The 13201-nt window shown below is 51.3% G+C and overlaps 5 protein-coding genes across 5 annotated transcripts; 2 read left to right on the plus strand and 3 right to left on the minus strand.

Annotated features, from left to right (window-relative positions):
• Positions 1 to 223: 223 nt before the first annotated feature.
• On the minus strand, positions 224 to 1229 carry ASPGLDRAFT_64334 (uncharacterized protein; the record flags this gene model as incomplete). Its single annotated transcript, XM_022548760.1, has 2 exons — positions 224 to 1086; positions 1154 to 1229. 2 exons carry the CDS (start codon positions 1227 to 1229, stop codon positions 224 to 226), a joined length of 939 nt encoding a protein of 312 aa, XP_022403743.1.
• A 554-nt stretch (positions 1230 to 1783) lies between these two features.
• ASPGLDRAFT_120484 (ATP-dependent RNA helicase MTR4) lies at positions 1784 to 5244 on the minus strand (the record flags this gene model as incomplete). Its single annotated transcript, XM_022540140.1, has 4 exons — positions 1784 to 1964; positions 2042 to 2607; positions 2676 to 3268; positions 3333 to 5244. The coding sequence occupies 4 exons, from the start codon at positions 5242 to 5244 to the stop codon at positions 1784 to 1786; spliced, it is 3252 nt and encodes a 1083-aa protein (XP_022403744.1).
• A 226-nt stretch (positions 5245 to 5470) lies between these two features.
• Positions 5471 to 6090, plus strand: ASPGLDRAFT_55555 (cytochrome c oxidase VIIc family protein). Its single transcript, XM_022548145.1, has 4 exons — positions 5471 to 5535; positions 5589 to 5766; positions 5829 to 5861; positions 5930 to 6090. Exons 2-4 carry the CDS (start codon positions 5589 to 5591, stop codon positions 5953 to 5955), a joined length of 237 nt encoding a protein of 78 aa, XP_022403745.1. The 5' UTR covers positions 5471 to 5535; the 3' UTR covers positions 5956 to 6090.
• A 313-nt stretch (positions 6091 to 6403) lies between these two features.
• ASPGLDRAFT_23105 (Elongator subunit IKI3) lies at positions 6404 to 10580 on the plus strand (the record flags this gene model as incomplete). Its single annotated transcript, XM_022543244.1, has 5 exons — positions 6404 to 7634; positions 7685 to 8741; positions 8794 to 9059; positions 9114 to 9247; positions 9297 to 10580. 5 exons carry the CDS (start codon positions 6404 to 6406, stop codon positions 10578 to 10580), a joined length of 3972 nt encoding a protein of 1323 aa, XP_022403746.1.
• Positions 10581 to 11651: 1071 nt separating this feature from the next.
• Positions 11652 to 13179, minus strand: mvd1 (diphosphomevalonate decarboxylase MVD1). Its single transcript, XM_022550044.1, has 2 exons — positions 13037 to 13179; positions 11652 to 12976 (listed from the first exon to the last, which is right to left on the minus strand). Exons 1-2 carry the CDS (start codon positions 13105 to 13107, stop codon positions 11836 to 11838), a joined length of 1212 nt encoding a protein of 403 aa, XP_022403747.1. The 5' UTR covers positions 13108 to 13179; the 3' UTR covers positions 11652 to 11835.
• Positions 13180 to 13201: the final 22 nt, after the last annotated feature.

Below are 13201 nucleotides of genomic sequence, written 5' to 3' on the forward strand. Positions count from 1 at the left end.
AAAAAAAAAAAAAAAAAAAAAAAAGTCCTCTTTGCACACTGTAAACGCCAGTTGACTCAACTCTAGTAACATGCAGTAGGTATCGTGATCATATCGTACGTAGATACGAGCTGTCGAGGATCCGTATCATCAAAATTTCCTTTTGTTTTGTTTTGCGAATCGAGATGAAGGAAAATAATAATGCGGTTCGTGTCTTGCCCGGGAAAGAAGCGGTCGTAGTTGATTACCAAGGTCCAACCTTGACCGGGGTTCCGAGGCCGTAAGTTCCAGAAAGCAGTTGCTCTCTGATAGATCCTAGCTCGTTACTACCAGAACCTCCGTAGGTTTGAGAGTCTGGCCCGTGCATCCATCCGAGACTAGAGCCCAACTCCTGAACGGCCGCCTGCAACTTGCCTCCGGAATTCTGATTGTGTTTCTGCAACTTCTGGTCCCAGCCTCCGTATTGTAACTGGATACCTCCACCACGTTTGGCCGCTTCTCTGATCACCAAGATCCAGGCCTTGCAGATTTCATCGTAGGCGGATTCTCGTTCGATGTTGTTCTGTGGCGTGGTCCATCGCGGCAGGGAATGCACAATATCCGTCGCCTCATCTAGGTAATTCAACGATGTCGACGGCTGGGATTCATTTGGCGGCAGGAAATGCGGTGTGAAATCGCTTAAAGCATCTAACAACTGCCCCAAGGGCTGTCGAACTCGGTTGTAGGCATAGTCGGAACCCGGGTTGCCACCCAACGGAAACGAGGACTGAAGGTGCGACTGGTAATTTCGAAGCACCTGAAGAGCTGATGTAACACTCGGTCGAGGAGCAGTGTGAGCGACCTCATCCATTAGATCTGGGTGGCGTTCGCACATGGATCGCAGGATCCCCCGTAACGCATCGGTATCAAGGGTTTCCATCAAACGGGGAAGGGAGAGCGGTCGGCCAAAGATGTTCGGTCGGGCACGCTTCGAGATGCGGCCAGAAGGGAGCGGTCGTGGAGCAAAGGCAGGGGAGTTGGTGGGAGAAGCTGACATACGTCCGTCATGGTCGTTGTCATCATCAGCTTTCCGCTTGCGGTTGCTGGAGTAATGGATCGGAGTGGACACTAGGAGATTCTGCAGTCAGTACCACCGATCTGGAATTTAAAGTGTAACTCCTGGATTTGGCCTTACTTGGACGAGATGGAGAGAGATGAGGAGGCTCGTAGAAATGAGGCGGCACAGGTGGTGTAGCCACCAGGCTGTTCATGATGGCCGGATACGCAGTGATTTCGATAGGCGATAGGGGAGTTGTTGGGGTTGGAGAGCGTCCGGGAAAAAGAGACACACCACCAGTCGGGCACGAGGTGGTCGAAGCAGGATATTTGAAGAGCAGATTTAGGAGTTATGCAAGGGAAAAAGCAAGAAAATAACAGAGAATCAACAACAGAAAGAAAGGAGCGAGAATTTGCCTGGTAAAGAGAGAGAATAATGGTGGGGAGAGAGAGAAAAGAAGAGAAAAGCGGTGGAGCGGCAGACGACGCACGCCTCTTGCGCAGGTCATGACACAGTAATAGAGTCACTTATACCGTTACAACTATGCGACTATATCAGAATGAAATAAAGAATTCTCTAGTTTCATGTGTTTCTTTCACATACAGCCAGATACACACGGTGGCAGAAGCTCAGAAATAACCGCAGAATCCCTTTTTCTATAACCCGACGCCGGAGAATGCAGAACACCAACACCAATCTAAACTAGACAACAATTGAGGCAAAAAAAAAAAAAAAAAAAAAAAAAAAAAAAAAAGGTATACGAATTATCTACAGATACAAAGACTGAGCTGCAACAATGTCCCGGCGCACCTTGGTCAGCGCCTCCTCGAATTTACCCTCCAGCTCTTCGCTGCCCATGACCTTGGCAGCCTGTGCCATCTGTCGCAAACACTCTTCCAACCGGCGGAAAACACGGATCAAACTACCTTCGTAGACGTCGGTCATTTTGCTGGATCGAATCGGTTAGCATCTGAGATACGACGGTAGGACTGTCTGGGGATGGCGGCGGGGACACCCAAAACTTACCAAATTTCAAAGAACGATTTGCCGTTGGCCCACTCGTAAACGACTTCCATAAGTTCCCAGTGGAAACTGTTCACATATTCGTCCTCGTTTACCGCCAGCTTAGATTCCTGGGAGACCTTGGCGACGGTGCGGGCCTGGTTTTGGATTTCCCTGAGGGGTTTGGCAAGTTCGTCCCGTGTCAGGGCGGGGGTCTCCTTCGACTTCTCCTCAAACACGAACACACTGATAATCGCTGCTATTTGTTCCGGCGTAAGGTTGTTGAAGAAACCGTTAAATAGAAGCTCACTGAGCATCAGCTCATCACCCGTACTGATTTCACACGCCACACGTGCCTTCAGCTGAACGACATCCGCTTCGTTGAGGAAGCCGAATCGACGGAGCACCCGCCTGCGACACTTCAGCTCTTCAAGCTGCATGATGGCCATGGTGTCCTTAATTTTATTCTTGGTGTCCTTAATCTGATCACCCAGCTCCACCTTCTTGGAGTATTGCTCATACAGCTCTGGCAACCGTGGCGAATTATGCAGGGGGTTCGAAAGGAGACGGGATTCGAGAACTTCAATTTTCTGTATTTGGCAGTTAGCATCCGACGCGAATTGGGTTAAGCAGCGCAAAGTAGCAGGGTGCACCTTACCCTTAGATTCTTCTTGAGGCTCTCATCCTTGATCTGCATGTCTTCGAGTGGGTCGATAAGAGCAACTCCGTCAGGGAACCGTCTTTGAACCTCGCCGATGACCTTCTTCACGCTGTTTCTCGAGTCCGCCGACTTCAAGTCCTTCGGTAGGTGAACCCGGATATGCGAAATGGCGCTAACACAGGAGAGCATGACCGGCACAACCTCCATTTTGCCTTTTTCACCATCCTTTGGAGGGTAGACGCCGGACGGCAGATCCTCGTAAGTCTTGGTGCCAACAGACGTCCCATCAGAAACGTTTAATAAGACGTCGACGACATATTTCTGATTATCGGGAATCTCTTCGGGTTTCTTGAATTGTTTGCGCTCCTTGTAATTCACGAGGACGCCCCAACCGAAATCGAGGCCCTTGTGCTTGACCTGGATGAAGCGGCCGGGCTGGAAGTATTGCAAGCAGTAGTTCGGATGGATCATAACGTATTTCACGTCTTCAGTAAGCTTGTCAATATGATCCCTCGTCTCGTAGTACTCCCGAATGGTTCCTTCATCAGAAATCTTCATGTTGGCATGTTGTTCGTTGTATTCAAGAAGCTCTGTACACAACCATTAGTACTGAAAGCGAGTGAGAAATTACAAGCCTTGGGGGGATGCACGTACGCTTCTCAAAATGCGAAACATTCGCAGTGTTTTGGAATTGGAAAAAACATCTCTCGAGCATGAATTCCGGTGAGATACCCTCGACACGCATCAAGTTGAGAACCATGTTGTAGCCCAAGTGGAAAGCTGAGTTAAGCCTGTCCTGTTCACCACGGACGATCTCCTTGGCAACTGCCGGGTCCATTTCCTCTCCGATCATCATGATAACGATACCACGGTCATCGAGACCTCTTCGTCCAGCACGACCTGACATCTGGACGAACTCTGAAGGCGTCACCCAACGTTGGCTGAATCCATCGAACTTCCGGACGCTAGTAAACACCACGGTTTTCGCAGGCATGTTCAGACCAATGGAGAATGTTTCAGTGGCAAACAGGACTTTGATGAGACCCTCTTGGAAAAGAATCTCAATGGTCTCTTTGAGAATCGGAAGGAGACCAGAGTGGTGAACGCCAATACCCCTCCGGAGCAGTGGCAGGATGTTTTGAATTTGCGGCAGGTTCCGATCATCTTCAGACAGCATCTCGATGGCGCTGTTGAAAACTTTGCTTACCATCTCCTTTTCTGAATCGTCGTTGAACGATAGCTTTCTCAACTGAATTGCACCATTCTCACATTCGCGCTTGCTGAAACTGAAGACAATAACCGGGTTGAGATTCTTGAACATAATCATCCTGATAATCTTCTGGATGTCGTTCTGCTCTTGGGTGCCGCCCTTATTCAGTTTCTTATCCTTGCCCTTGCCCTTTCTTTTAGCCATGGCATCCGCTGGATCGTCTCCTTTCTTATCTGCGATGGCGCTCATTGCCTTTTGGAAGTTCTCCTCGCGGAAGACTCCTTTTTCATCAACAATGAGGTGGATGCCTTCAGCCCCGTGAGGATGGAAATAATGTTGAAGCGGCGTTGGCCGGAAGTCTGTATATACGACGTGACATGGTTGATTGTGCATTTTTGTAACCCACTCGGCGAATTGCATGGCGTTCGGAATAGTCGCAGAGAGGAAGACATATCGGACCTGGTCCGGTAAGAGAATGATGGTTTCTTCCCAAACAACACCCCGAATCGCATCGCGCATATAGTGAATTTCATCAAAAATAACCCATCCGACTTCACGCATAATTTCAGAGCCACGGTACAACATTGATCGAAGAATCTCCGTTGTCATGACAAGGCATGTCGCAGTAGGGTTGATTGTAACATCACCTGTCATCAGACCAGCATCTCCAAATTCCGCTGCAAACTCCCGATACTTCTGGTTGCTAAGCGCCTTGATGGGACTAGTGTAGATGACTCTCTGGTTGTTCTTCAGACACTGCGCAATGGCATATTCTGCGACGACGGTCTTTCCTGCACTAGTGTGGGCGGACACGAGAACACTCTCCTCCCTCTGAATCGACGACACGGCGACTTGCTGGAAAGGATCGAGTGTAAAAGGCCACACTTTGGCGGGGTTCTCTGGCGGCTTGTGTTGCGAAATAGGAACGTACGGGTAACCTGGTGGAATGGCAACCTGGTGTCGGACTTGGTGCGACAGCTTCACCGGCGCTTGATCCTGAGTAGCCTGGAGACCGGCAGATGCTTCCAACTCACGTTCCTGCGCTGTCTCGAAGGTATCCAACACCACGGGTTCCGGTTCGTTCTCGAGTCGCGGCCGCTTCGTATCGGGCTGTTCGTTCTTGCTGGTTTCGGCGGTAGGGTCTTCGATCACGGCAGGTTCTGCAACATCATCGTCAACGTCCTCGGCGGGAGGCGCATCTGTAACAATCGTATCTTCATCCTCCTTCGCTGCACCGTTTCCCTTCACATCGCCGTTGACTTGACGCTTCTTGCTCTTGTCCTTCTTCGGCCGCCTAGGTGCGTCAGACGGCTTGATCGCCTGAGGCTGATCGAACACATCGAAAAGCTCATCCATTGTCAGCGAAATCCGCAAAGGATGGACGAACTGGTACTGTGTGGGTTTGTGGGCGCAACCAGCACCGCGACAAATTTCACGGTTTCTTTACGGAAGGCGGCGTGTGATTGGCCCGCGGATTCTTTTCAGTGGCTGCCGGTCAAACCGTCTCAAATAGGAATATACCACGTGATCGCGCTTCCGCAGAACCGCCGAAGCCGCTTCCGAGCAACTTCGCTCCGTATTTATCGATTGATTGCCTGATTCCCCTCCACACCGGACTATCGCGCCCTGTTTGCTCACATCGCAAAGGTATGTTCACTGCCAATGGATTCGCCGTCAATTGTATCTAACGCCGCATCAAGATGAACGCTGCCGTCGCTCTCCGCGCCAGAATGGCCACCTCCGCCGTTGCTCGCCGTGGTTTCTCCACCACTCGCGCCCAGCTCGGTAGCCCTTACCACTACCCTGAGGGCCCTCGCTCGAACATTCCTTTCAACCCTCTGACCCGGTTCTTCTTCTTGAGATACTGGGCCTTCATGAGTCGGTTATCCCTGTCAATCGGAGTTGGAGATGTGTGTGGGCTGACATTTGGATTGTAATAGCTGTTGGTTTCGGTACTCCCTTCGCCATTGCTGGTATGCCCTTGTCCTCCCTACGAACTACCGTGTTTGAAAGCGATTGTCTAACGGATATCTTCTTCCAGTCTGGCAAACCTACAAGTCCGGTTAAACACCCCTCTTATGTTGTATTCTTTCCGTCATGGCATCCTGGGGATTTGGGACAACGAGCGAACGCCGGTTCATCCTTCCAGAACAATCGGATTATCTTGTACAAAATTAGAGAATTACATTCCATTTTCCCCCCAGAATTGGCCATACAATGAATGTAGTCGTATTGTTGTTGGATTGGCCCAGGATTAGATTATGGATGAAGTCATTGGTCAGCTTTTTTCTGCCGTCAGAAAATTAAAATCCCGTGACATGCATTTCCCCAGTTAAACAACCACCCAAAACAACAAAATCGATTTTAAAATAAAAGAAGAAAGTAAACATTTAGCTAGCTGCTGAATGACCGGCTTTCTCAGGGATTAACCCTTCAATATCCCAGCAGCGCTTTACGCACCGAGGGTCTTGTCGATTCATGGCGGCGGGGCTATAAAGAACTTCGGAGAAAGAACATGCGCAACCTCAAAAATGTGCGCCTCGCAGAGGTGCAGCTTCAAAACGATCTCCCTTTAACAGCGACAGCCTGGGATGCTGGCTCAGATGCAGTGGTTTGCACATTTGGACCTACGGAAGGAAACCCAGTCATTGAGCTCCGGAGAAAGCGTCAGGACGCATGCTTTTCAGACCCCGTCAGCGCAGATGTGTTTGAGTCTATCGCGTCGTGGGATGCGCCGTGCCCACTGCCTGGTCTTCTTTGTGATCGGGTGCTTTCTCTTCATTACTTTGCAGACAACCTGACAGCTTGTTTGGTGCTGGAGGGAGGAGATATCATTGTTGTTCGAGAGGAACCTTTACCTGGCGAGGACAAGATTGAGATTCTGGGATCCGTCGATGTTGGTATCACTGCAGCCGCTTGGTCTCCTGATGAGGAGATGTTGACTCTCACGACGAGGGCCAACACGTTCCTTTACATGACTCGGGAGTTCGAGAACGTGGCGGCCGTTACGCTCACACCGGAAGATCTCCAGGCGTCACAGCATGTTTCCGTTGGTTGGGGTAAGCGAGAGACGCAGTTTCAAGGAAAGCGAGCCAAAGCACTTCGCGACCCCACTGTCCCAGAGAAAGTCGACGAGGGTAAACTGAGCAGCCACGACGATGGCAGTACCACGATCACCTGGCGTGGAGACGGTGCTTATGTCGCTCTGAACACCATTGAAGGAGGTACACGTCGAATCATTAGGGTCTATTCGAGAGAAGGTACCCTGGATAGTGTGAGTGAACCTGTCGATGGACTCGAGGGTGCTTTGAGCTGGAGACCCTCCGGTAATCTCATTGCTGGTGTTCAGCGGCTCGAGGATAAGATCAATGTGATCTTCTTTGAACGGAACGGCCTGCGCCATGGAGAATTCACGCTCCGTCTCACGGAAGAAGAACGAGCTTCGTGGGCTTCTAACATCCACCTCAGTTGGAATGTCGATTCCACGGTGCTAGCAGTCCGCTTCAAGGACAGGATACAGTTCTGGACAACGGGGAACTACCATTACTACCTCAAGCAGGAAATACCTGTGCTGGTAAACCCGGAGTTTCCTCTTTCATACTCTTTCAAATGGCACCAGGAAAAAGCATTGCGTTTTGTCGCGGGCGCTTCAGGTTCAATTCTGGACGTGGAATTTGTATTCGACGTTGCAAACGGTTCGAATTTCATTCCCCACGATGTCGGTGCCGTGGCAGTTATCGATGGCAGTAAGTTTTGATCCTTGTGAAGTCTCTGGATGTTTTCTAACTCGTAGAAGAAAATCTCAAGTTGACCCCCTTGAGACTATCAGGGGTGCCACCCCCAATGGCTCACAACGAGCTGATCCTTGATTCAAATGCCATCGATGTCGCATTCAGCAAGTCAGGTACCCGCATTGCTGTCTTGATGCACGACAGTTTCTCCGTCTTCTTGTGGGCCCTGAAGAACCGGCCGGTTCCTACCCCGATCCTAGAGTCTAGTTATCCGCTGTCAGATGCACCGGACAGTCGACCACGCCAGATCGCTTTCTTGAATGAGACTGAAGTATTCGTGCTTAAGAACGGCGGTCCGAATAACGCCCAGATTGAACGAACTACGTTGGAGACCCGCGTCACCAAGACCATACATAAAGCAGCGGACTCAGAGCAACTGTTCTCCATCTTCCCATCTTTGGGCCATGAAACGCTGTGGCTTTCACACGTTAGCCAGCATGGGCAACTTGTTTCTTACTCCAACATCGAGCAACTATCAGGAGATGAATTCCAAGTGGCACCCTGGCCTCAGTCTCCAACTGTCGATACTCACTGGGCGAAGGCTGTCCACGTCTCGGAAGATAATAACATCCTGGTTTCAATGACGAGGACAGGGTCTCTGTATGCGAACAAGCAGTTGCTCGCAAGGAACTGCACTTCGTTCCTTGTAACCACCACGCACATCTTATTTACCACCTCCCAGCATCTTCTCAAATTTGTTCATCTGAATAGTGTCGAAGAGTTGGAAGTCCCTGGTGATACACCCGAGACGGACGAACGGTGCAGAAACATCGAGCGTGGAGGAAAGTTGGTGACTGTGACGCCATCAAACTTTGCTGCCACTTTACAGATGCCTCGTGGCAATCTCGAAACGATATACCCACGAGCTCTCGTCCTGGCCGGAATTCGAACCTTCATTGACCGCAAAGATTATCGGTCTGCGTTCATCGCCTGCCGCAATCAGATGGTGGATTTGAACATTCTCCACGATTATGCCCCGGAGCAATTCATGGAGAATGTCGGACTGTTTGTTGGTCAAATGAAGAGAATCGATTACATTGATGAGTTTTTATCTCGTCTGAGGTAAGGCTTCTTACATTATCTGAACCCATTCGATATACTAAATGTGATCTAGCGAGGACGACGTTTCGCAAACTCTTTATCAGGATACACTCAAGATCGCCAAAACCGAAGCCACAACCACGGCCCAGTTGAATACAGCGGCGCCTGCACCCCGCAAGCTCCCTGGCAAGGGTGGTAAAGTAAACCGGATCTGCGATGCGTTTCTGGCAACCTTGGAGAAGCGCATCGATACCAATTTACACAACCTTATTACTGCGCATGTCTGCAAATCGCCTCCAGATCTCGAATCTGGTCTGCGGCTTGTTGCCCGTTTGAGAGGTTAGTTCTATCATTGCACTAAAATCGTTAATAAGTCACTGATAACCGGGACAGAACAAGATTCAGAACAAGCAGAAGATGCTATTGAGCACATGTGCTTCTTGACAGACGCTAATCTCCTCTACAACCACGCTCTGGGACTGTATGATCTTGAGCTTACATTACTAGTCGCTCAGCAGGCTCAGAGGGTTATTACTCCATCCCAAAACCACTGCATACATTGCTAACGCCGTCCAGGATCCCCGCGAGTACCTCCCATTCCTGCGGAAGCTCCAGCAGCTCCCTGAGCTTCGAAAACACTTCGAAATCGATAACTACCTCGGACGCTGGGCCAAGGCTTTGAAGGGACTGCATGCAACAGGCGCAGATGACGAGCTTCGGGCATACGCCATCAAGCACGATCTATACAAGGAAGCCATTGATGCTTACAAGTACCAGTCCGAGCAGCTGCGGGACATCACTCACCTCTACGCCGACCATCTCCGCGACCAGTCACAACACAAAGATGCAGGCATTGCGTACGAATCGCTTTCCCTCTACAGCGACGCCTACAAATGCTTCAACATCGCCCATCTCTGGCGCGAGTCCCTCTACTGCGCAATGATGGTCCCTCTCCCCGAAGCAGAACTCACCGAACACGCCCTCAACTTAGCCAACACGCTCGTCGAGGAAAGCCGTGACTACGTCTCCGCTGCTACTGTCTACATGGAGCACCTGCACGACATCGACACAGCCGCCCGCCTCCTCTGCCGTGGCTCCCGCTTCGCAGACGCAACACGCCTCCTCGCCCTCAACGGCAAAAAGGATTTCATTTCCGATATCGTTGATAGCGGTCTCGCAGATGCAATGGGCTCAATGACCGATCTCCTCGCCGACTTCCGCTCCCAGCTTAACGCGCAAGTACCCCGGGTCCAGGAACTCCGTACTCGTCGCGCTGAAGACCCGCTGGCCTACTTCGGAGGCGATCCCACGACCGGTGAAGGTGTCGAGATCCCGGATAACGTCTCCCTCGCCCCGACAGAAGCCACTACGCTCGCTGGCCGGAGTATGTTCACAAGATACACCGGTAACACGACGTCCTCACGGCAGACATCCCGCACACGCAGACGCGAGGAACGGAAGCGCGCACGTGGTAAGAAGGGTACTGTCTACGAGGAGGAGTATCTGGTAAACAGTGTACGACGGCTCATCGAACGCGCCAACTCGACGGTGTCCGAAGTGGAATCGTTGGTTGATGCGCTTCTGAGACGGGACATGCGTGAGCGCGCTGCTGCTATTGAGAAGGCATTGCAGGAGGTATTGAAGATGTGCGCTGATGCGAGGGAGGAGGTGTTCGAGACGACTGCTCAGCAGGAGGTTGGTCTGGGCCAGGGTGTTGAGAATGTAAATGGTGAAGAAGGCTCCAGGCCGGCTGGAGGGCAGGGTGTCTTCTGGGACAGCATGGTGTCGACCACGGCTACTGGAAAGCCGCGTGATGCTCCGCTGGTGAAGGAGATGACAAAGTCTTCTTTGCTGGCTTGAAATGCTTAGGACTCTGTGATGACGATTATGGTTTATGGACATATTGCACATCGTCCTTTTCTGTTTTATGATAGACATGCTGGTAAAAGTTATGAAAAGTTTATCATTATTATTATTATTAGTTCTATACTCCCCGTCACCTTAGCGGTATGGGGTGCTGCTGCTAAATACATAAGGGGAAAACCTTGGCGTCGCTAGGCAAGCGCCGGGATGAAAAACTCCCTGCTCCAGCACTGTATCTCACTGTCTCCTGGATGTCCCCTAGTACCATTGTAAAGGGGCCTGCCTGGGCAGGGCTTACTGTGTGTTTGATCACGTCACTATGTCCGCAACTCGTTTTCTATCTCCTCCGCTTCCAATTCTTTGGCAAGCTGGAATTGGTGTAGCAGGCCCAGCTTCATCCATCAACCAGAGACCACGACCCCTCCCTTCGGAGAGGAAAGCAACCACTTGCTGTCAACCCGACCACCAGTTTCTAGGGCCCTCCTCTGCACCATCCACCTTGGGCAATGGATCAGGTTGTGTTTAACAGTTTCACAGTGGTACCCACAAGCGCAGGCTGGGGAGCTGTATCCAGGCACTCCACGTCTGTGTAGGAATCCTGCCAGTCTAGTTTTCCCCGTGCGAAGCTGTATCAGAACAGAACAGCGTGCTCGTGAGAGCCCTTGGTATATTTGGAGGTTGGCTTGTTCTGGTGGTCTGGAATGCATTTCGCTCCAAGGCTCTGGACGCGCCAGCCACCGCTTTTTCCACCAGTGAAGCATTGCCCGCTTGAGGCGTTGTGGAGTGGCTGTAGGTTGTCCCTCAGGAAGGTCTGCATTTGCTGGGCCTGTCCAACGTGTGATCCAGTTTGGGTCTACTGGTGCAGGGTGTATGACATGGTCTAGTGGCTGTCTCCTATTCTATCCCCGGCGCAAGAGCTTCCGCCGTATTCCCCAGCATGCACGCTCAATATTTTTGTCCATACCTGTTTCAGCTAGACGCTGTCTTGCGCGTGCAACACAAGCGTTGAGGTATAGATCCAAGGGAGTTATGAAAAGTTAAGTCTACTGAAAATATTTATAAGAGTGCATCCATATATCTCAAAAATTATTCACTGTATTAAATGTAAAATATAACCCGAAATAAATAGGAACCGGAAGATAAAGTAGGTATAGTATGATACTTTATATGCATGTGCGTTTAGACAAGTTGCGCTGCAATGACTCGCTCAATGAAGAACAACAATGGGTATCTTGGTCGACACATTCAATACTCATTGGGAGATGATATCACCTGTCTCGCTGACAAGGTGCTCATCCACGCTGATGGGGCCCTCCCCGACGCCAGTCAAGATGACCCGGCTGACACCATCCTTAATTCCCTCAACGGCTCTGGAGTCCAGCTTGTCAAGAGCCACACCTGCAGAGATGTTCTTCAAGGGCTCGTTGAACGGGCCGTCCCAGCCCTCAGCACTAGCGCCGAGGATGGCCTTGACGGTACCGGCAACAAGCTCAGTATCCTTCTCGAGGTAGTAGATGACAGCATTCGGGCCCGCGTCAAAGGTGTACGCGCACACGGTCTGGCCAACAACACGGTTGATGTCGTGCACAAGGCGGACAGCAGCGCGAGAAACGTCATTCATGTAGAAAATCGGCGGCCACGAGTCCAGGCAAGTGGCGTGGAAGCCATTCGAGTCACGCATGGTGATCTCAGCAAAGGCGGGGAAGTCCCGGCTCTGGATAGCCGTCTCAATGGCAGCCATGCGTTCAGGAACAACGGTCTTCGCCCGGGTCTCGAACAGGTTGGAAGTAGCGACAGTTGTCTGCATACCCTCAGTGCTGGGGACATCCTTCTTATCAGCGCTGACAACTAAGACCAATGCACGCATCTCAGGCCAGTGCGAAGCGGGAGCAACCTCCTCAGCCAGACTGTCACTGCCATCAGCGAGTTCACCTGCGCGCCAGGCCACGTATCCGCCCATCAACGACCGACAAGCAGAGCCCGATCCCTGACGAGCAATGCGGCTAAGCTCCCGAGGGGATTGGGGCAATTGGTAGAGATCTGCCACAGCGCGGACGAGCGCCGCGAAACCAGCCGCAGAACTTGCGAGACCGGCGGCCGTAGGGAAGTTGTTCTCAGAGACGATTCTCAGAGGAAGAGCGGAGAGTTTCGGGAGAGAAGAGTCGGCATCTTCGACAGCCTGGCGGTGTGCACGAAGGTTCGCAAGACAGGCAAGGGTCCGCTTCGAGGACTGGATCTCCTGGGACTTGCCGTTCAGGATGAGCTCGTCTGCGGCGGGGTAGGTGGCAGCGGCAGAAGCAGTAGTGAGAGTACGCAACGATTTCTGAGACAGCGTAACGGAGAGTGAGGAGTTGGTGGGCAAGTTCAAGCTAGGGTCTCTCTTTCCCCAGTACCTACAATTCCATGTCAGATGCATTCTCAGCGGCAGATATATAGGGGACTAGATCACTTACTTGATCACGGCAATGTTGACAGGAGCCGTAGTAGTGGCCCGGAAGACCTGGTTGTCCGATACGCCAGCCATTGTGTTTGTTTGAGGATGTAATGAGAAGGAAGATGAGGTTCGAAAGGTAGTCAGGGGCAGGGTATCACAGTTGAGGGGACCAGATTTCCCAGTC

Source organism: Aspergillus glaucus (assembly GCF_001890805.1).
Source record: "Aspergillus glaucus CBS 516.65 unplaced genomic scaffold ASPGLscaffold_4, whole genome shotgun sequence".
Classification (NCBI taxonomy): Eukaryota; Fungi; Ascomycota; class Eurotiomycetes; order Eurotiales; family Aspergillaceae; genus Aspergillus; species Aspergillus glaucus.

Bases quoted from the DNA above. Each gene is read 5' to 3' on its own strand.
- ASPGLDRAFT_55555 (XM_022548145.1), top strand. From the start codon at position 5,589: ATGAACGCTGCCGTCGCTCTCCGCGCCAGAATGGCCACCTCCGCCGTT. The intron at 5,767-5,828 runs GTCGGTTATCCC...GGATTGTAATAG, and splicing joins GAGATACTGGGCCTTCATGA to CTGTTGGTTTCGGTACTCCC. The intron at 5,862-5,929 runs GTATGCCCTTGT...ATCTTCTTCCAG, and splicing joins TACTCCCTTCGCCATTGCTG to TCTGGCAAACCTACAAGTCC.
- mvd1 (XM_022550044.1), bottom strand. From the start codon at position 13,107: ATGGCTGGCGTATCGGACAACCAGGTCTTCCGGGCCACTACTACGGCT. The intron at 12,977-13,036 runs GTAAGTGATCTA...ATGGAATTGTAG, and splicing joins GTCAACATTGCCGTGATCAA to GTACTGGGGAAAGAGAGACC.